Raw genomic sequence first — 22,239 nt, 5'->3', positions numbered from 1 at the left:
TTTTAGCAGGGCTTTAGTTTAACCCAAACACAGATTGCTTTTGCTGCCATAATAACACGAGCCCAAAGCCTGCAGGAATTTGGGAAGTTTGCCCACTGGGATGACACAGCTCCTCTGACAGTGGCCCTGATGTGATGAACTCAACCTGAAACCAAGAGTGGCAAAAACCAACAGAAACTGAAACAGAGCTATCCTGTCAGTGGCAGAGGGACTGAAAAACCTTCCAGTTCTGTTTTCCATGGCTTAGATAGACTTTTCCTCAGCCTGAGGCAAGCAGAGTGTGTTTGGTGAGACAGGAGCAGGCAGGGATGTCTGGAGCAGTCCCAGGGCTGGAACACAAACACTCTGTCTTGTCATCACTCATCCCACTGCTCCCAGGGCTAAGGACATCCCCAGAAATAGCTCCTGGGTTTTCACTCCAAAGAGCAAATCCCTGTTTCTTTGAGATCTCAAAGATGCTCCCTCTGTCTTGTACACTGAGAGAGACTGAGGAAGAATATTTGGGAATCCCAAAATCCCACAATGCTGTCCCTGGTTAAGGACATGGGAACCTACAGCTCAACCAGCAACTTCATATTTATTTCCTGACTGAAATCAATAGCAGAAGTTGTATTTCTGTACCACAGAGATGACTGGAACTGTTCTCCATGTGAGTTCACAAAGCCCAGGGTATTCAGAACCAAAGACTTTTAGATCATCTTTCAATATCAGCCAGGCATGCACACAAATCTATATTTCTCCTTTGATTTTGACCTGCTGGGTAAATTCAACTAAATAAAATAAAAGGCAGGAGATCTCAAATAAAAAGAAATCCTATTCCTACAGGTTTCACAGAAGCAGGTGAACCAGGAGGAGGGAGACTTGTGTTTAGAGTTTTGAGTTTCTCCCTTTAGAAGCAAATTTACCATCAATACATTTGAGAGCAGCATGTTTCAGTTTGTTTGGAGATAATATAAAATTTGAACTTAATATAGTTAAGAAGGCAACCATTATGAGACCCAAATCCACTGAAAATTGATATTAGTGAATCCCTAAGTTGCTAAATAAGATACAAGGATGTTTTTCTATCTTGGGAAGTGCAGGATATTTGCTGCAAATTGTATAAACAGAATCCTCCCAGCACACACCAGGGAAAGGAAAAAGGTGGGGTGAATTCCTATAAGTCAGAAACTGTACTAAGAAGAAGATGAATCAGATCAAAGATAGTAAGAGGCTTAAGACCTGAAACCATCAGTCAGATATTACAGCACTGCTATGAGGAAGGTAATTCATCAAAGCTTCAGCTCTGCTTATGGATTTTAATTCTGCATCAAGGACATTTTAAGTCACCCCATTTTATCATTCTAGAACTTGTTATGCTCATTTAGATTCCTAAATGCCTCAGGATCCTCACTAAAGAAATACTGAAACACACACTGTTGAATATGAAGCACAAATGAGAGGGTGCCTAAAAAAACTATTTTAGGCCAGCAATTTGTGAGTAATTTTTTCTCAGTCTATTGCTATTTCAAACACAGCCTGATCAGTCCTTTTAAAAAGATTCTGCCTATCTTTAATTAATCAGGAAGAGCTGATAATTGCTAATATGATGCAAACTCTAACACTTCAAGTTGCCACTGTGCACACAGATTATAAAAACATTGCTGCTCTGGTCTATTAAAAGATCAGAAAGCACATGATCCTCTTTCCTCAGCACATCATTCCCTATAGAAGGAGTCAAGGATTGAGGAATAGAGAAAGTTTCCAACTAAGTAAATAATTGTCACCTCTTCTGGTAAGCCCATTATCACCACTTACTCATTTTCCTACATTTTTCCCATTAAATTATTGTCTTTCCTCAAAGACCTCCATTTCAACAAGAAAAAGAACAATTTGTTTGACTGTCCACACTGACTTCTGTTGATGATAATGAACTTCAACCACCCCAGTGAGTGCAATCAGTCAGGATAAAATAATGACTTTGGAATAGCAGAGTAGTGAGTTTAAATTGTTTAGGACTACTATTTAAATTTTGAGAAAGAAAATATCATCTCCTGTCAGCCTCAAACCCCAAAGCATTTACAGGCACAAAGGCTTCTCCCTAATACAATTACAACCAAAGCAGCTGAAACAAAGATGCTGCTTTTTATAGAAAGGATTTAATTTTGATAGACTTGGGTGAAACTGTAACTGTTTCACACTGGGTGAAAACATCAAATCAGCTGTCTCTTTTTAGCTCTCTGTGTTCTTGGCCTTTGAAATTAGCACCATGAGTGCTGCACTGCTGCCAGAGAGCTCAGGACAAGTACAAATTCAGAATTTAGATAAATATTGCTGTGATTGAGTGGATGCTGCTGCCAAGCAGAGCAGCAGAATGAGAGTGTCAAATAAGCTGATTCTATACAATATTGAGTTTCTCTCTCTGCCTTGCAATTTCCCCTCATAATAAGCTAAAAATACAGAAAGATTACAAAGATCAAGAAAAATTAATAGCTTTTAATGGTGGTTCTTCTGGAAACAGTGAAGATGTGTCTTATAAATTAAAAGAATGTATGGCACTATTCTTATTCATTTTTACAAATAATTAATGAGATGTTTCAAGTAGAAAAACCTAGGTGAGTGTTAAAACACAAACTTGTACAGCCTGTCCTTAGATACATCTCCTAAATCCTTCACAGCTTTTTGGGGGCCAGGAACCAGGGCCAGATTTGTGGGTATTTCTAAGGGTCAGCTCCACTCTGCACAAACAAATGGATGTGGAGGACAGACACCTGCACAAGCAGAAGGTTTTTAAATCATCAGGGATTTAACTCTGCTGACAGAGTTCTGCTGGTCAACACCAAAGAAATGGTTGCTCCAGCAGAAACTGGCATGGGGCTGAGGGCAGCTGAGATTACAGCTAATGCAGTATATAATTGCCTTTCATGAAATAACAAAACACCATCCATCTGAGGCATTTCCAAACATGCTGCTCCAATAAGGATTCCAGTGAGTTACTCTTTAAACGTGCCAGCAGAGCCAGTAGTCCCTAAGGAATGCCAAAGGATTAAACAAGAGCTGCATTCATTCATGGTTGTCATGTTCAAACATTAGAAAACTTGCATTCAACATACAGAGCTAACATTTGAACCCAGTGTTTTAGAAAGAGAAAGAAAAGCAGCTCTGAAAAATCATATTGGCAAGGCAGAGCTCTCTATTTCTTTTTAAGGAGGATCTATTTTGATATATTCTCAGTCCCTCCCAAGAAAAACTTTAACGGGGCTAAAAGGATAAAGGGAGGAACACTAAAGGAATTATGCAATCTGCCCAAGCTGAGTAAATAAAAGCTGTCTTGGGTATCCACAGTCAGAAGATGGCAAACAGATACGACCTGAAAAACAGACAGGAAATCTTCAGGAGCTCTAGGAAATTGTAGCAATCAGCAGAGAGAACACTGCTCCTTCCTCCAGTGCAATCACACAGCAAAGAGGCTGCTATTCCCTACAGAATACATCTGGAATGAGCATATACAACACAGCTGGTGTTCTGCCCTGCCTAGAAAGCTGAGATCTTCTCTTCAAGGGAAAACCATGCAAATGATGTAAAACTCTTTTTTTTTTCTAAATAAAATCTCCCTTTTGATCCCTAAAGACATTTAAGGTCACATTTCCAAGCTTTTCTGCTTCAGACAACTCATCCCTCTCCCTCCAGTACAGACAGAAAACCTCCCAGCACATACACAAGGACTGGGCAGGAAGAGAACCTTGAAATTTTGTCATTTTACAGCAAGAACTAACAATCCTCAGCATGGAAAAGATGAACAGCTAAACTTTCCTTAGAATAAGCAATGCTGCTGTGGGTGGAGGGGAGGTGTTTACTTTTCCTTCACAATATCTACTTTGCAATCTTCCTACTCTTGCAGCAGGTGCACACGGACACACTTCAGGAAAACCACTCTCTGCCGTTGCTAGTTTCAAATTTACATTGCATTCAAAACGCATTTTTCTGTTCTTTCAATAAAATACTTTGCAATGCAGCCAGCATCAAGGCATTTCCTCTTTTGTACCTCTTTTTCTTTCTTCTTCCTACATGTCAACACAAGTATCACATGTTTCAAAATCCTTCTGCTCAAAGATCTCAAAGCAACCTGTGAACTTCTATAAAACCCTGCCCATTCAGCACAGTGGGTAAATGAAGGGGTGGGGAGGAATATGTCTTTATTTCAACATATACAATCACAGAGTAAATTTTCCTGCCCATTCGCTATTTTGGAAAATTTCTCTGGTGTTGTTTTTTCTTTGTTTATATTTTGAAAAATTATTTAAAGCACGGAATCAGGAGTGAGATGAAAGGGAAAAGTAACTCCTGATTTTTTATGCAGCAGGAGCCACATTACCCTGTGAGTAAGAGCAGCAATTACCTTGTGCCCCATGACAGCTATGGCACAGAAAAGGGAGCAGTGCATCGCCCGAGGTTCAGCTCCATAGCGGGAACAGGAGGGGCCTGGAGCAGCGCCTGTGCTGGGAATCCCGCAGCTCTGACCCTGCCGAGAACATGGCAGCAAACTCACCTGAGGGGAGGCCAGAGCAGCTCACCTGCAAACCAGCAGCTTTTGTAACAACGCCAGGATGGGGAGCGCCCATTTTAAAACCCAACCAAATCCAAAAACGCCAAGGTAGATTATTAGTAAAATATTCGTGTGTAAATGCAGTATGCTGGCAATTGCAGGTCAGCACTTACTAAGGAATATGAGGAATACCCAGACCTCTTCCCTCAGAATCAACCGCTCAATCCACCGCCAACCCAGCACAGCGCCGCAGCTTCGCTGGGCGAGACTCGAGCAGAAGCTGCGATCCAACCTTGGCGATCCCGCTCCGGACAAGCGCCCCACGGGCTGAGGGTGACGAGGCCGCCCCGCTCTGCTGCCGCCCCGTCCCGCCGGGGCTCGGCCGGGCCCCCGCCGGAGCGGCGCACGTGTGGCGGCCGCTAACAGCCCCCAGCGCCGGGGCCCTGCCCGCCGCCGTCCCTCACGGCCCCGCCGCTCCCCTCACGGCTCCTCGGCGCCGACCCCCGCGCCCTCAGACCCGCCCAGCGCGGCGCCCGGACGGGAAGCGCGGAGGCCCCGAGGCGGGAGGCGGCGGCCGCGGCTCCCCCCGCCCTCAGGCGCTGCCGCCGCCCCGCGCGCTCCCCAGGGCGGCCCCCCCATCCCCCGGCCCCGCCGCCTCACCGGCCCCGGCGCCAGCGCAGCTCCCGCCGCCTCCTCCGGCCGCTGCTCCCGCTCCCGCTGCCCCTCTGCAGCGGCGCCGCCCCGGCTCGCAGGAGGAGGAACGGGGCGGGCACAACGTCTGCGCCCGCCGGGGCGGGGACTGCACCAGCGGCGGCGGCAGCACCAGCGGCACCGGCCGTGCCCCCGAGCTCCCCGCGCCCCCTCCTCTCTCTTTGTCCGCCCCCCGCTTTGTTCGTCCCTCCAGCCCCGGCTCGGGGTGAGCCCGGCGCTCCCGGAGCCGCCGCTGCGGCACAGCCCGGCCGGGTGGGAGGGGAGAGGGTGGGCGCAGACGGGGAGGTGTGAAGCACATCGCTCTGGTGGGTGAATAACTTCACTGTCTGCTGCCTTCGCTCCATTTTCCTTTTGTCCTGATGCCCGGAAATTTATCATGCAGAAATTTATTATCCCAAAGTACTGAATATTTTTATTTTCATTTTGTTTGTGAAGCAACACATTGGAAGCTGGCGTTATCCCACTGCTAAAGTTTAAACAGCTGGAGCAGCAGCCCCAACGCCATCACCAACAATTTAATACCGATTTTCAAGGCTGAATCAAACAGCTCTGCTCCACTTCTTCCCCTCTTATAAACAGGCAGAGAACCTGGCCCATCACCACTGAATTCCTCACAAAGCAAACCTCAGTTTGCAGTCTCATAGCTTGTTTGGTTTCTGCATGATGCCATTCGAACAAAAGGGTGATGAGAAAGCAGTTCCATTGCTGGGGACTGATTGCAATTTGTGTTTCATTTTGGCTTCGTTCTTTGGCATTAATCCAGCACGGTAAAGCACAAAATGGTGTGATGCACTCCCAAAGAATAGGTTTCAACTACATCAGCATTTAGCAATGTTTGTTGGAATTTCACTTCCTAAATGTTAAACAGAATCTCTTGCCATGGCCATTATATGGTGAAACAGATATTTGAATCCATGTACAGCCACCCCATTTTCTCCCTGCAAAATTTGATAAAAGTTTTGCTGACTAAGGACTTCTGGATTTAAACTTTGGGTTGTATTTAGAAGTGCAGAGCCAGCAAAGGATCGCTTTTAAAAAAAGAAATTACCCTGCAGCTCCTAGCCATGGAAATAATCCCTAACACAAAAATTGCAATAAGGGTAGAAACTGGGGAGTTGTACTAACTTCACAGAACACTTACCTAAAATATCTGCTGGCCTGAGAGCTGCAGTGGTGAACCTTTGTGTTTCTGGTGGTGCAGATTTGAGCTTTCTGTCCTGATCTGCTGCTAATGTAGAATGGTTTTTCTCTAAGTGTATCTATCATTCTCCATCATTAATTGGATGTTTTGTCTCTCAGTTAATTTGCCACTATGTAAGTCCATCTCAAATGCTTGCAGTTCAGTGCACAGCATTAAAATTGTATAAGCAGTATCAGACTGATGCATCTAGGACAGAGTACTGCAACTGCAAGACAGCTTAAAGATAAAAACTAGAAGTTGCAACTTTGTGCTGTTACTGTAGAACTTGTCATCATGTGGAAGCAGTACCAGTGGGGAAATAAATGGATAAAATATGGTATAAATGTGTAGTTTGTTTCACTCCCTTGCAAGGCTATGGTAAAAATGTCCTGGACTAAAGCAAGAACTGAGAAAGTCACACAGACCAAGGGAACGTGCCACTGCTTTTCCAGTAATTTCCTACTGAACAGACTCGGCTTCAAGATCCCATAGTCCTGTAGGGAAGAAAAAAAAAGAGTTTGCTACCCATTTTTTGACCAGAATCCACTGCATTCCACAAAAATGTAGCTTTGGAACAACTGTAACTTCAGTTCACCTCAGCTGGAAATGGCTGACAGCCTCTGGGTACCAGTCTGCACCAGCAGGGCAGAGCCAATTTGTAGGAATTATTGTAATAAAAGATCCTGGTGTTATAAACCACACTCCTATAACAGGATTAGATATGACTGAAAGCCAGAATATCTTTAATTCCAGTCCTGGTGACTCTGTTTTCTGATCTGCATGATCAGATCAGTCAACAAATAACATATAGGCATTTTCATAATTCCATGAGAACAGGAATTGCTGGGTGCTCCAGGAAAATTCAAGATGCCAACATAACCACTGGCATCCTGGCCACAGGTGCAAGGCTCACTTTAAATTAAAATTGTTCTCAATAATGTGGGAACACCAGTTGCAGTTGTTTCTGCCCCTTTTTAGATTTGTGAAGATCCCAAGGTTGTTGAAGCTTTCTAAAGAGCTAAAATGTCTCTTAAGAACTGAATGTAAGGATCTCCTGATTGAAGAAATTAATTTTTCTATTCAACTGGATGTATTCACCCAAGTATGAGAATTTTGAGTAAAGATTTTTTTTCCATCTGAATGATCTCTTCAATATACACATCTGGCAATTCCTATACAGAACTCATGGTCACATCTGTTACAGAAAAGGCAGCTAATTGCTTTTTTTTTTTTTTTTACATCTCTCAAGTGCTGCTTCAAAAACCCCAGCACTTGCACTACTATTTTCAGTAGTTTCTTTTCTGTAAAGGCTGCAAGAAGTCTTTTCACTGCTAATGTACTTACTGGTTCCCTTCCCCAGGTCAGCCACACTACCCAGCAGCAATAAAAGCTCTCCAAACCCATGTTCTTTTGTGAGCTACTCAAGAAAAACTTTCATCCAATTTTACATTATTTGTTCTACCTAACATGGGTAAAACAACAGGGGACAGTATTTGAACAGATAAAAAAAATCATCCTTTCTGCATTCTGGTTTAAACAAGATACTTAAATTAACAGTAATGTTCCTCCTGATGAGTGTTTCATTTCCCTGATAACTGAGAAACCATTTTATTAATAAAGATGCAAATCATTCTAGCACTTATGTAAATACCAATAAAAGCTGAATTCTCACCTACAGCAAAGCAAAGCAGGAGGATTTTGTTCCTATCAAGTGCTGAATTCTAAAGAAAGGGTAAAGAAATGCTTATTCAAGTCATGGGTGACAACCAAACCCACATTGCAAAAAATCTTATGTAACATCTCTGCTGCTGTATTTGTCTGAAGTCTAGGAAGTGTCCAATTGTCACACAGTAATTACCAGGTTATTAAACCCATCCTGTTTTCAAGCTACCCCAGGAATCACGACCAATTCCTCCCTCTGATTCATCCCCTGCCACCCCCCAAACTGCAGCAGGGACTCTGCACTGCATTCTCAGGAGCAGCACCAATGCTCAGTGGCATTCCCTTCCCAGGGGCAGCACAGCCATGGCACAGAGTGAAGGTGCTACGGGGTTCCATGGCAACTGAAACACTTGCATTTTATTGCAGCTTTTTCCTCCCCTTCATTTTTCTCTTTTTTTTTTTTTTTTTTCTTTCCCAGCTATGCTGCCTCACAGAGCTTGCAGTGAAATAATTATTTTTAGCAGCTACCACGTCTTTCAGATATCTTCTAGAACCTCAGCTATTTCTCTTTTCTTGACATTGTGAATTGGGTTATAAAAAATTTGAGTCAGAAATTTGGATCTTTTTAAGACACAACTTCCCACCTGAGTGATACCCAGAATATTTTGCAGATTGGTTTTTTTAAGATGTGCATGAGCATTTTAAAATATTTTTGGTGCTCCAAGAGCTGTAAATAAACATGAGGACCATGCCAACAGGAATCTGTGGGAAAATGTGAGTGATGCCTGCTCATGCTATACCCACCTCATTACAGATTTTATTACTCATTCATTTTAGTAAGCTCTAATCTAGGTTATTATGCCACACCCATCACCATGGGAATGGCACATAAAAGGACCCAAAATACTTTGCTATTCAGCTTTTCCTTGGGACTTCAGAGTGTGATCTGATTGCAGCTTCAATATACAAAACCCATTTGAGTAGTTACAGCTGACAGATTAAAAACCTCACTAATTACAAGCATCTTCAGTGCAAGAAGAGGTAGCACTTGATAGAATAGTGAATTATAGATAAATAGCTAAGAGATGCAGAGGAATGAATTCCTCATCATGAGAGAAGCAGCAGAGATAACTCCCCATCCCTAATTAACTGTGTCTTACAGCTGAGGTAAATACAGGAGTTTTACTTACTGCTTCAGTTTTCTCACAGCACTATCCATGCTAACTGCCACCTCCAAAGAAAGGACAATTTCAAAGAGAAGATTTAAAAGAACAATTTAAAATTTACCTTTGAGTGCTCTCAAAGAAATTTGTATGATTATCCTTATCTGAAATTAAATTACTAGAATTAAACTCAGAAATTAAACAGTCCCTACCTGCTTTACTGAGATCAAAACATATCACAAAAATATTAAAGAAAAAAAAAAAAGCATTACAGGAACATTTATAACATTGCAGTTTGGAAGATAAAAGAATAACAAATGGAAGTATTTTAGTCACAACTGTTTAGCTTATCTGTTGTGACCAGTTATTTTTGTGGAAAGGTGATTGAGGATGGACCATACAGAACACTAAAAAGTTCTAAGCACATAAAGATGATTTTTATCTTGTTATTCTTCTGCCTTGCTCACAGAAACCACAAGCACTCCTTTAGTTTAGGCTGTCCTACTCAAGCAGCAGCATTTCCTAAGAGCCATTAAAAACAGAACTTGAAGGTGTGGTGAGAGAACTTCATGTTTCAAATATGAGCAGCACAACACACCCAGAAGGTGTGCACTGGCAATCATCACCTCCTGCCTGCATCCCTTTATCATCCACGTGGCAATGATGCAGCACACAAAGCTCCTGTAAACTGTCATTACTGACTTTTAACTCCATGGAAGGAGGAGGAGGAAAAACTGCCAGACCTCCATATGCTTCCCAACAGAGCTTTCTTTAAATGTGTGTAAAGGTGGAAACAGCACATTATTTTGTTGTCCAGTTCTGTTATAAAAATACTATTTCTCCTATAAACTAGGAAGAAAAAAGTCATTCATTTTAGAACATATGATGAACATTTACCTTGACTTGCTTTCCAAGTGCAACCAAAGAAACTGAACTGGTAAATGCTGCAAAAAGATTTTTCAGCTTCTCAGAATTCACATATAAAGGTGCTTTGGTTTTGCCTTCCTGTAAAGTTTAGGGAGAAAAAAAGGAAGAGAAATAAATAAAGGCTTTTAACTGCAAAAATTCTGGAGTTCTCATAGAGATTCAAATGCAGAGTATACCAATATCATTTATTTAAAATTACTTTGGGCAATATGCAATAACTGAAAGGCTGAGAATTTGAAAGAATTAAGTTCAATCTCTAACATTATCTTACAGACAATTCCTTCACAAGTTTTTTGTTAGATACTTGAAAATGCTTTGGTTTACTCTGCTTTACACTTGGCTGGGGAGAATTTTCCTGCATTTCTGGAAGGACAAATGCTTTACCAGCTCCAAGGAATACCTTACATCAATCTAGGGCTCCCTCTCTTGGCAACTGAACAATGTACAGTCATTTCAGCCACAGGTCCCTCCCGAGAAAATGAAGGGAAAAAAATGTTACAACAATTAATCAGCAGGATTATAACATTTCTAAGCATTCATAAATGAGAGCACTTCAGATTATGAAAACTGAATGGTATGGCAAGGTTCTGTTCAAGTAGGTAAGAGAATTTTAACAGTTTCTTGATTAAGAAAACCTGAAGCCAACAGCTGTGACCCTTCCTGAAATATTTCACTACACTCATCCTCATTTTGCTCAGCTTGTTTTCCCAATTTTCTTCAGCATATGATTTTCAAAAACCAGCATTTTGCTGCTTTAGGACTCCCAATTAAAAGCTCTTTAGCTAAAAGGTCATTTATTAAACCTCTGTAGACAACCACGAATATTTATGTACAGCAAGTTTACATGAAGGACGATGCTACAAAAGATACAGTGGCAATTAAAACAGACCCACATAAATAATTTATAAAAATACTTGAAATGGTGAAAATAGCACTGTAATCCCCAATTATTTTCCTCCAATTGCCAGGACTTTGATGTGGGAAATCTTAACATCAGACCTTTTTAAAAACATTCCGAATATATTAAACTTATCTACAGGATAATTAGCAAAATGTATAAAGTGTAGATTATTGTACAAAGGACAGATATTTAAAAAAATCACCAATCCACCTGAAACTCAAGGACAATATAAATCTTAGCCAAAATAATGAACACCAAACCACAAACTCTGCATTTTAGAGTCTTGAGTATTGGCAAATAAAATGGTCTTAACAAATCATCAGTCCTATTATTCCTTAGTGGAAGCATGAAATTTGGAAAAATTCTGTATTTTCTGGCTGCATTGGTGGTCCTGGTCAAGATGGAAACCTGCACTGACTTCAACACCAAGGAAAAACAGGGCAGAACTGTATTTGTCAAGATTTTCCTATAAGATGAGGATAGGTTGTCTGAGTTTGTAAAACTGGGGGGTAAACAGAAGAGATTTGGACATAAGAAAACAAAAGACCAGTTAAGATTTAAGTCTTTTTCTTTTGTTGGTTTCTTGGGGAATTTTTTAACAGGCTTCTTATCCGTAGATAAACCCCAGTTGATTCTGCCATATTTTCAAATTCAAATGGTGTGATGCCTGCAGCAAACTTGCTCATGTCAGGAACAAATCCAGATTTTTTCACAGATGATCCAGTGCTTGTGGGCACTTTATTACCACCTGTGTTTTCCTCCTCATTAACCTGAGGATTGGGAGCAGGCTGAGTGTCATCCAGCAAGCCTTCAGAAGCTGCATTTTCAGGATTTTCCTTTAAGTCAAGCAAACTGTCCTCTAGATTGGAGCTGGCTTGAGAACATTCATTTTCTGGGATTTGCTCACTGGTGTCAGAAAACTCTGTTTCCACTGAGATCACTTTCTCAGGTGACCTGACTTCTGCAACCAGATCTGCTTCATTCCTGGCTGGTGATGATGTGAGGGAATTCCCAGTTTGAGGTGTGTCAGCTGGAATATCAGAGTCACTGTTGGTGCTCTCTGCCTGCTCCAGAGCTGCCCAGATCAACCTCTGCTGCTCCTCCAGCTCTTCCAAGGTCAGTGTATCCTCATCCATGACTGAGTCCACTATTTTGGGCTGAGGACTGTCACTGGAAGAGTTTGCTGGTGGAGCAGTCCTAGGGAGGGGAGAGTGGGTGGGTGTGGAAGGCTGAGGGGGTGTGAGTGGGGGAGTTCCTCGTGGCACAGGAGGAGGAGTGGACATGGATGGAGATCCAGGTGGCAGTGGAGGCTGGAACTGAAAACTGTTGGGAGTTTGAGATTTCTGTGCCCCTTCCAGATCTAAAAAGAGATTAAAAGATACCTTTTAGAATCTGAGATCTGACCAGGACAAGATTCAGTGACAATGTTCTGATTAACTACCACATTCACATTTTCTCATCCTTGGTTTTCAGCTGAGACAGAACAAACTTTGTGAGGGTTTTCATATCCACCAAAATGATGATTTTTTTTGGGATTTTAACTCTGTCAGCCATTCAAGGAAAAAAAAAAAAACTCTTCAAGGTGTTAAGAACAAACTCATCCCACACTGAGACACACAGGATTCCTCATGGCAGATTTCAAAAGGAAAACCAGAAGTTTCTCCAGCTGTTCCAACACTTAACATCAAATCCTCCTTTGAGTTTGCCTCATTTTTAAGAAGCTGTAAGCTTGCAATTTTATGTTATCTCATCCAAATATTTAGGGATTTGGAGGTCTTAACAAAAGTTTCTTTAGGATGCTCATGAAGTAAAGAGATCAGAATTTTTAACCTAACATTGCAATTGCTCTGAGCACACCTGAAACCTCCTCCTTGAAAACCACAGTGACAATCACAGCAAATGCCACTGCAGTAGGACACTGCTGGCCTCTGTCAGCATTGCATTTACTCACTACCAAAATGACTGCTAGCACTTTGGCTTCTCCTTTTAACTCCCACATTTTCAGAGCAAGTTATTTTGAAAATAAAAGTTGAAACTAGAAAAAAAAATAAACAGAATGACTGTACCAGAGTCCAGGTCCATGTCAGCTGCTGCTGTCTCTGAACTATCTTCTCTTGGTCTTTTGGAGTGATGAGACTTTGACTGAGGTGCAGACCTTTTGCTGCTGGATTTTGGACTTGGCTGGAAATGAATTATTCACAAAACCAAAAAGAATGAGTATTATACTGTACAGGGTAATGTTTCCAGCTGTAAGAATTAAAGCAATTTTGTAACTATACAATCATTTGGGGACCCAGTGTGTAAACAGACATTGATACTTGAGGGATGTCACACCTATAGAAATCGTTCTCATTTATTAGGGGAGTCTGGAACTTCCAGGCTGTGTAAATTTATAGCAATTTTCTTTCAAACTGCTTACAGATCTTTGCACAACTGGGATCTGCTTATATTAAGTGAAATAACTGAATTGATTTTAAACATGAAGCCATTTTTTTGTTAAAACAGGTAAGCCAGATGAGTATTTCACCCTCACTAGTATCAATAAAAAGTCTGTCCCCTTGGGCAGGAAGAAAATAAAAGCATGAAATCATGATAACCTACACTACCTAGAAGATATTGTTTCTTTTTTTTATAACAAGGAGATATATTCACCTCCTGAAAATTAGAAAGGTAGTGAGCAAAAACATCCTTCTGTTGAGATGGCTGCATGGGGATGGAACCAAACATCTGCCACTCCTATAGCAAAAAGAAAAAAAAAAAGAGAAAACAGAAATAATTGCATGTGGTTGGTTAATAACAGAACTTTGGTTAATAACACTGAATGAAAAAAACACATTTGGAAGCCACTAAATGGGCAAATGTAAAGGTGTAAATGCACAAGTGTTTCTTTTTAATGCACAGGCATTCAGATAAATGATGGAATTCACTGACTGGAGGTTAAAATGCTTTTGAAGATAAAAGAGCAGCACACACAGGAGATTTCTTGTGTGCTCTGTGCTTAAGAGGGCACCCACCATGTGGCTCTTCTGCTATGACTTGTTTAATTCCAGTTGTTACAGAGCTTTGCAGAAGTTATGCACTGAATGGTCTGATGTAACTTTTTGTGATCAAAATTATATTTATAGTAACACCCACAGTGATTTTCCCATTCCAAAAACAGCCATGGAGTTGTGTGTTTAAAAAATATCAAACTATCCTTCCAGGCTCCTGTTGGTCTCATAATGGAAACAACCCCCACAGAAGAACTGTCAGAGCCCAGCACAAGAATCATGACAAGTATCAGTTATCACATGAATTACAAACCCCAGCCCCAAAGCCAGGGCTTAAAAAGAAGAGACTCATAAAAGGAAGTATCAGATGCAGAATACAGAACATTAACTCTTGGCTAAAAGCAATTCCTGTCAGTCAGGAAGCAGAGACAGGTACTCACATCTGGGATCCCACTGGGAGTGGATATATTAAAGCCTGGATAATTCACCAACTTAGACACATCGTAAGTGATGCGTCTGGGCTGGGGAGAGACCCCATCTTCTGCTTCAACTTCACCTAGAACAGAATCAAATTATTATTGATGTTAATTGAGAACTCCACTGAAAAAATCAACAGGATTTAAAAACAGGGGTTTGAATGTAAGTATTGATGGAAGGTTTTGAAATCCACAGAGGCAGAGTGATCAAAGTCATCAGATACATGCATGAACCCTCCCAGAAACCTAACTGGGTATTCCACACAACTGCTCTTCATGTACCATTGCTATCTCAGAATTTGGCACCAGGACTATTATGAGATGCAGCATAAAACATGGTCATTAGCAGAAAGCTGGTAAATTACTTAAGGTGGGTTCCAAGAAACGTGTTGTTTGCTTGCTGGTGGTTTTGTTCCTATGTAAGAATAATTTATTGAGGACTACAGCTTCTTTCATAAAATGTAAAAGAAAAAGGGAGAGGAAAATTGGACAATAAGAGATTTGCAAGTCTTGCACTTTTACAGTCTCCATCTTTGCAACTGAACCATTATGGAATTTGTTTTGCTTTTACATCACAGCTGATAAAAAGGTGCATTTTTACATGAATAAAACCACTCGATATGCAACTTTCTCCCCCTTCCACAAGGAAGATGAAGGTTTACAAACCAGTTATTTTATTATCTCCTGAGGAGGGTGCAGCCAGCAGAGAAAAGCTGCATTCCAGCCTCACACTGCTCACCTTTCCCATCATAGAGAGCCAGTCCTGAGTGCTCCATCTCAGCCTCCTTGAGCCAGCCTGGGGGGTAGCCCAGCTGCCGCATGCGGTAAATGAACGGGGGCAGGCTCTTGTCTGTCACACCAAGGGCATCCTGCAGGACCCCACTAAGCCCAGAAAACAAACAGAACACAGAATGTCATCCAGAAAAATCCCTGAATTAGTGACAAAAACCTAGGAACGTTTTGTGGAGTTTTCAGCTGTCATGGTAAAATAGCTGAGTTGTAGCTCAAACCGTGCTGCATTTCAATCCCAGATATTACAGCTCTAGATGAAAACCAGCTCTGATGTTAAATGTAACTTTCTGCCTTTCTGATATGCCTAAACACTTTTTTAGATTTAATTCTACACCAAGAATAACCCACCTGACCTGCTCCTTCTGACTCATGGCCTTGAGTGCAGCTATCAACAGGAAGGGTGGATCTTGATACTGAATTTACTGGTGATTTTTTTTGGAGACTGCCACACAATACTATGATTTCTCTGAACATTCTGAATAGAGACTAAGGAACACTCAAAGCTGAAAATCTGCAGACTTCTGAACACTTTTTTAGTAGGAACATAATAAATTTGCAATTTGAGAAGTCAAAGAGTAATATTTATTTCCCTGCACTGGAGAAAGGGAAGGACTGTCAAGCTAGCAGTGAGTTTTCATTTGAAAAATATCTCTGCAATTTATAAAATTCTAATTAGCAAATTCAAACATAACATAGTCACAGTAAAGAGCAGCAGGTGGACTTAATAAACTTTGGCAATTAAAAACTGGCACTCCAAAGGCAGAACAGATATTCCAAAAAAGCAAATGGAAAGAAAAGAGATACCTAATTACTCCTGGCTTAAATTTTCCAAACCTCTCTTCTACTTCTTCTGCGTGGTAACGCTGCTGAAAATTCGGATTGCCCGAATCACCACAAGCTTCCAAAAACTCCTTTCTCTTCTCATTTATACGAGCTGCATTTCGTGGCTTAAAGATAATACAATTGGGAAGTTTAGAGTTGGATAACTTACAATTTATGCACTCCTTCACCCAACACAAAGCTTGGAGAGCAGCAGTCTGTGGAATACTGGTGACTTTACCTTTGGGCACTCCTTCATTTGATGGTCTTCAGAACCACAATTGAAACAATGAGGTTTGGGCCTGCTTGAAAAATGCACAAGAAATTAAACCTGAAAACAACTTTGCAATGTTAAATACACCTGATTATTTTCATTCTTGACAGATTTTAAGGCTTAGATTTGAGAAAGACAAAACCAAAAGCAGTGACTGCTGATGTCATGCGCTGTCTTCTGCTTCTTAAATTTACATCAAACCTTAAATAGAGAATATTACTGATTTCACAGTGCTGAGGAGAACATGGGAAATAGGAAATGGTATCATCAGAGGTCAGATCCCTTCCACAATTCTGGGAATCAGCCACCAATAAAAACAAACAGCAGAGCACAATAATTTCTTTGGAAAGCCTTGGCCCACAGTTCCAAGTAATGCATTTTGTGAAGCTGCACTGAAAACCTGGAATGGAACTGCAGCTGGCTTCCACTTAAATCTTCCTTTACATTCACACTGTGGCAGGAAACATTTGCAATGTTACTGGGGTGAAATGTCAAGATTTTAGAGGAAGACTTATTTTCTGAACATTAATTTTTAGTGAATTAGGATGGAAAACCAGAAGTGGAAACAAAAAGTTTGGCATAAGAATGTGTCCAAGGTAACTCCAGGTGGGAATTGAATTCCCTTCACTTCTGACCTTCCATAACAACTACACCAGCAACTCCCAGATCAGTCTGTCTTAAAAATCTATCAAGTAGGCAGAGAACAACAACAGGAGTTGTTCTAGAAAAATAGTAACCATGACACAACACCAGTGCAAGAACGACAAACCAACCACTAAAAACACAAGAAACAGAAGAATGAAGTATAAAAATTCAAAAAGTTGTGACATACTGACTTCAGGCCTTCCCTAAAGAAACTCAATAAAAAGACAAACCCAATGACTGCAATGCTCAGCTCTGGCTTATTTAATTTAAATGTAAATACTCATTGCTCAAGTATGTCCAAGACACTGGGCAATAATCACAAAGAGCATCTGAACTTTCAGCTCAAAACTTTATATTTAAGAATAATACAAACCTTTTGGGTTTTACTTGTATTTCTTGTCCATCTAGGGAGAGAATCTGGCTGAAAACTTGCTGATATCTTTAGATTTCAATAAGGAACTGCTACTGGATGAAGCAAAATTTCAATTTTGTTTAAAATATCAATGAAAAATTAAGAGTGCTTTCTGCATTAAGTTACAAATGGGTCCTTGATATAAAGTCCTGATTATAAACTATAAAATCATTCCTTAGATGAGCTTATGCTGTTTCCTCCTGCAAATTTCTACCCAGCACTTGCTAAAACTACAACCCTCTTGTTTACAGGCAGAAATTTCCAGATGATAATTCTGAAATGCTTCACAGCAATCTTAATTCAAGCACATTTTGACAGAGTTTCAAAATGACAGATTCACTGAGAGCAGTACTTGGGTCATTTAGAAGCCAGTGCCTGATGAACCATTTCCTTCAGAATCAGTTCAGCCACACTTAATTTGGCATTTTAGGAAAAATTCCCATTAGGCAACTACTTCCTACATCTAGAGGTTGGGAGATTGTAAATTTGCAATTTATGTTCAGAAACAAGTAATTTTTTAACACTGACATGACCTTGATTACAAACTTAAGAACTGGATATTGCAGAAAGAACTCTGAAACTGCTTCTTGTCCTGAGTCTTTCCAGGACATAAACAATACTGGAAACCTGGGGGAATGATGTTACTTGAGAAATTTCTTGTCCCATTTTTTTGCCATAGAAGACATCAATATTAAAAAAACATTTCAATTTTTTCCAGCTTTTTTTTTTTATTTCCAGCATTTCCCTCAATTCCACTTTTCAAACATTGGCTTTAATTAACAATAAAGGACCAACTATAAAATGGATGCATGTTAAGAGCATACCATAATTAAATTTTTATAGAAGACTTTCCCTCTAGCTCCCATATTTGAAAAAAAGCATTTTACAGCATGTTTGAGTTTTCCAAACCCTTTTCTTCTCTCAAAGAATGGATTTTATGGAGGGAGAATGCTTATTCAATCTGTAATGAGCTGTCATTCCAAAACTGATGAGGGACTGGCCAAGGAAATCCCTAAATTCACAGGATGCATTTATGGGATTAAGACATTCACTCTCATGATTGCAATCAGCAAGTCAATTATACCAAAATACTTATTTCTTTTGAATAAAAAAGCCATTAACAACTCATCAAATCATCCCATCTATAATGACTGCTAAGGTTTGGACAGAAACAAACAATCCACTGAAGAGAATTTGAGTTCAATTTACCCACTGGAATTCTTTGGGTTTGACAAACAGAAAAAAGAAAGGTGTTTTTGCAAACAGGATACTTAGGTATTTCCCATCCTTCTGTCAGCTGTGGATTCTCATTTAAAATAGGCTGTCCCAGTTTATCGAGACAAAAATTGGTAAAATACAGAACACTTCCTACAACCTGTAGAAAAAAAGTCAGAGAATTGTCAGAAATGTGTCAGTATTTAGGTGAGATTGGTAGCATTTCTATAAATTTACACTGCTTGAAACACTTCCAGGTTTTTTTCCCCATTCTTTAAGAATTTACAATTAATACAAGCCCAAACCTGTACACTTTAAGATTTTTTTGCACTGATGTAGCCCAAACATGCTGAATTTAAATTTCATTTATCAGTGTGATAGCAGCAGATCTTATTTTATTGGCAGTGTACATTGAAGTGTAGAATAAAGAGTCAGACCTACCATGGAAGTGCACAGTCAAAAACTTACACTAAAAGCTTCTTTCACTTTTTTAGAACTTGAGCTGGTTCCTTTACAGTCCTCTTCCAAAACAACACTGGAGGGCTGACAGGAAAAATAAAAATAATTAATTTAAATCAACAAAGCTCTTTAATTAGTGATGTCAAAGGCACAGAATGTGGGGTTCAGCTTCTGTCTTTTTCCACATCAGTCATGGATCTTTCCACAGCCCAAAGAATGACACAGCTCCTTTCTAAGGCTGCCTCTGAGAGAGAAATGTGCCATTCCACCCTTTCACTCATAGAGAATGGCAAGAATCAAAATTCTAAACTAGGAGGAGAAAGTGTACATTTTCAGAATTTGTTGTTTTTCTGCTTTCTTATATATACTCAGAGATGGGTCAAATGCTCTCAAAAGAGAATACATTAAGCTTCCTACTAATTATTTAAATCAACTTATTTTCTTTCACTGAAATTTCAATAGGGATAATCTCCAAGAAGCATCTTCCTGGGCAGAAAGGATCTTTCCTTTGTCTGGGCTCTATTTTTCGTAACAAACAATTGTACATCATTTGTTGGACAACTACTTGATTTCATTTTTGCTACTGCTTAACAGTAAAATATTTCAATTTTCCCATTTTGTAACAATTTGAGTTTTAAAGTACCTGTGGTTTAGCATTCAAGTGGGATTTTTCTTGTTCACTTTTCTTCTGCTCTTCATATTTTTGAACTAAACTATAAATAAAATCTTCAATTTCTTGATGATACCGCCTGGGATGGAATAGAGAGAGATGAAGACATGAGCAAGGCTGAAATAAAGAGCAGATGTTTCTTTCTTAAGCATTTATCATTTCTAAATAAATTAGAAAAGGGGAAAATCAAATTTTTTTTGTCCAACTCTCAACCCTCACCAACACAAATGCAATCTGATATTAGAGAGTACCTGAGTGGGGAAAAAAAATCACCTCAGAGGCAGGGAAAGATTAATTTCTTATATTTTACCCACAACATTCCTGAAATTCAAACTGCTGTTCAGACTCACTCCAAATTCCAGGAAGTCGCCATTGATTACATGATAAAACCAGATACTACTAATGAACAAAACTTCTGCCATACTGTCCATTATCCTTTCTCCCCTCCCTTCAATAATTTATGCTACTGAATAAAATACATCCACAATTTGGGAACAGCACTATTATATCCAAACAAATAAAAAAGTCCCCATTTCCTGTCAGGATTGTTTTTTCTTGAAAATACTTACTTAGTAATGACATTGTTCATAAATAAAATCTGCAACAGAGGTCCATCAACTTTGGGGTTTTCCACTGAGATCCCACTAGAAGAGCAGAGAACACAGACAATGAATACAGAAAATATTCCCCATCACTTTTATCACAGCTGAGTCTGGACCCCACAGAGGGAGGAAGGTTTGCTCAGTACAAAATCTGTGTTTTTAACAAGCTCCTATCCACTTAAACAGAAATTATCCTGTTCAGCAAAGGCAGGCTGGTGTGAGGTGAAAGAACAAAACACCCCCACATTACAGAAATATTAATTCTGTATGAACAGAATGCTCTTTCTGCTCTTGTAGTTTCAATAAACTTATCCAATATTTTAATTGATTCATTCAAGTATTTGAGTGCAATTTTTCCACACTGCTGAACTTTATATTTAAACTGTTTCCTTGAAGACCAAGTGAGTTTCATTAAATAGATGCACACAAAGAAAGAATTACAGAAATAGCAATTGAGTTCCTGCTATTCAACTCCAAAAGACTTTTCAGAAACTGGAATGGCATTTTAGAAGCCCAACAGGGATTGGGACATGGAAACAAGATGCTTTTACAGCTTTTACCTTAGATAAATTATATTAATATATGTATTCTCTCTACATGTAATTCATACAGTGTTTCAAATCAGCATTAACATACCTAGGACGAGTCAGAATTCTCAGCTTCCTTTTAAGTTCCTGATGTTAACTTATTGTTAAGGATTATAATTTTCTTGGGAAAACACAAACCCACAGCCAAAGCAAGCAAGAACACACCAAACAAGGAATTCACAGAACAAATAGGGTTTCAGTCCTTCCCTTTCACTGCACAGGGGATTATTTAAAAATCCACCTGTTGCTGAAGAAACACAATAAAATGAAAAAAAACCCCAAACAAACAAAACAACAAACTAGAAATGAAAAGAGGACTAACTATGACAATCCAAACAGTGCCATTCCTTACATGCAATGATTGTATCAACAGATGCATACTTTATTTTAAAAATATCTGCGATTACCACCAAAAGAAAGGTAACAGTAGCACACATGTACTTCTAAACGGGAAATAAATTATAACACATTTTAGATTTCACTCTGCTGCAGCAGCAAACCCAAAAGCCCTTTAGGAAACCTGTCACAATTCAACTACTAGAAATCATTTGTAGCTGCGTTGGAATGGCCAGTCAGAGCGAACACAGTCTGTTTTCCCTGGAAAGGCAGGAGGGATTCAGTGCCAGCCGTGCCTGAGTGCGGCTGCCACGGGCCCGGCCGCTCTGAGGAGAAAAGTTTCTATGGAAAACGTGCTGCGGGAGCAGCAGCCTGGGCTGCCCTCACCGCCCAGCTCAGACCGCTGCCCCTGAGCCCCGGGAGCAGCCGGAGCGCCCCGAGGGCCGGGAGCGGCTGGCCCGGAAGGGAACCGGCAGCAGCGGCGCGCCCGCCTCTCCCCGCCCCGGCGCGGGCCCTGCCTCTCCCGCCAGGATATTCTCCGCCCTCAGCCGCTGCACCGTCTCGTCGCGGTCGCGCAGCCGCTGGTAGAGTTTCAGCAGCGGGTCCGGCTCGTCCACGGCGGGCGGCGAGGGCGGCCCGGGCTCGCCCTCCAGCTGCCCGAAGAGCTCGCGGTCCCCGAAGTCCACCTCCGCCGCCATCTTGGCCGCCGCAGGAAGGGCGGGGCGGGGGGCAAAGGGCGGCGGGAAGCGCGGGGCGGGAAGGACGAAGCACGCTGCGGACTACAACTCCCAGTGTGCATCGGGGCGGCGAGCCACACAGACGGGTGGCGCGGAGGCGCGGTGCGCGCTGGGATGTGTAGGCGGTGCAGCGCCTGTCCTGCTCACAATGGAGAG

At 40.9% G+C, this 22,239-nt stretch overlaps 2 protein-coding genes across 5 annotated transcripts in view; both read right to left on the bottom strand.

Annotated features, from left to right (window-relative positions):
- The window catches only part of CLIP1 (CAP-Gly domain containing linker protein 1), a 61,116-nt gene extending 55,752 nt beyond the window's left edge, over nt 1-5,364 (bottom strand). Inside the window, exon 1 of one of the 3 annotated variants that reach the window (XM_079322353.1) lies at nt 5,186-5,364. The gene's annotated coding sequence lies outside the window, so the exon portion shown is untranslated. Of the gene's footprint in view, nt 1-4,698; nt 5,082-5,185 lie in introns of those variants that run through there. The other 2 variants (XM_079322352.1, XM_079322351.1) reach the window with 2 other exon arrangements.
- Nucleotides 5,365-10,945: 5,581 nt separating this feature from the next.
- On the bottom strand, nt 10,946-22,086 carry ZCCHC8 (zinc finger CCHC-type containing 8). Of its 2 annotated transcripts, none has more exons than XM_079322357.1 (14): nt 21,874-22,086; nt 21,060-21,097; nt 20,391-20,465; nt 19,795-19,900; nt 19,161-19,235; nt 18,749-18,852; nt 17,439-17,504; nt 16,388-16,448; nt 16,132-16,274; nt 15,275-15,417; nt 14,500-14,615; nt 13,722-13,805; nt 13,136-13,250; nt 10,946-12,429 (listed from the first exon to the last, which is right to left on the bottom strand). In XM_079322357.1, the coding sequence occupies exons 1-14, from the start codon at nt 22,042-22,044 to the stop codon at nt 11,627-11,629; spliced, it is 2,100 nt and encodes a 699-aa protein (XP_079178483.1). In that variant the 5' UTR covers nt 22,045-22,086; the 3' UTR covers nt 10,946-11,626. The 2 variants fall into 2 exon arrangements, with proteins under 2 accessions (XP_079178483.1, XP_079178484.1); XM_079322358.1 differs by having other exon boundaries at nt 16,388-16,451; nt 21,060-21,102; nt 21,882-22,086.
- Between the last annotated feature and the right edge of the window lie 153 nt (nt 22,087-22,239).

This window comes from Erithacus rubecula, assembly GCF_903797595.1.
Source record: "Erithacus rubecula genome assembly, chromosome: 19".
NCBI lineage: Eukaryota > Metazoa > Chordata > Aves > Passeriformes > Muscicapidae > Erithacus > Erithacus rubecula.
The sequence above is the reverse complement of the archived record's forward strand: the minus strand, read 5'-3'. Positions and strand labels throughout refer to the sequence as shown.

Bases quoted from the DNA above. Each gene is read 5' to 3' on its own strand.
- ZCCHC8 (XM_079322357.1), bottom strand. From the start codon at position 22,044: ATGGCGGCGGAGGTGGACTTCGGGGACCGCGAGCTCTTCGGGCAGCTG. The intron at 19,236-19,794 runs GTACTTTAAAAC...TTTTCCTGTCAG, and splicing joins ACTTGAATGCTAAACCACAG to CCCTCCAGTGTTGTTTTGGA. The intron at 13,251-13,721 runs GTGAATATATCT...ATTCATTTCCAG, and splicing joins ACCTTTCTAATTTTCAGGAG to CCAAGTCCAAAATCCAGCAG.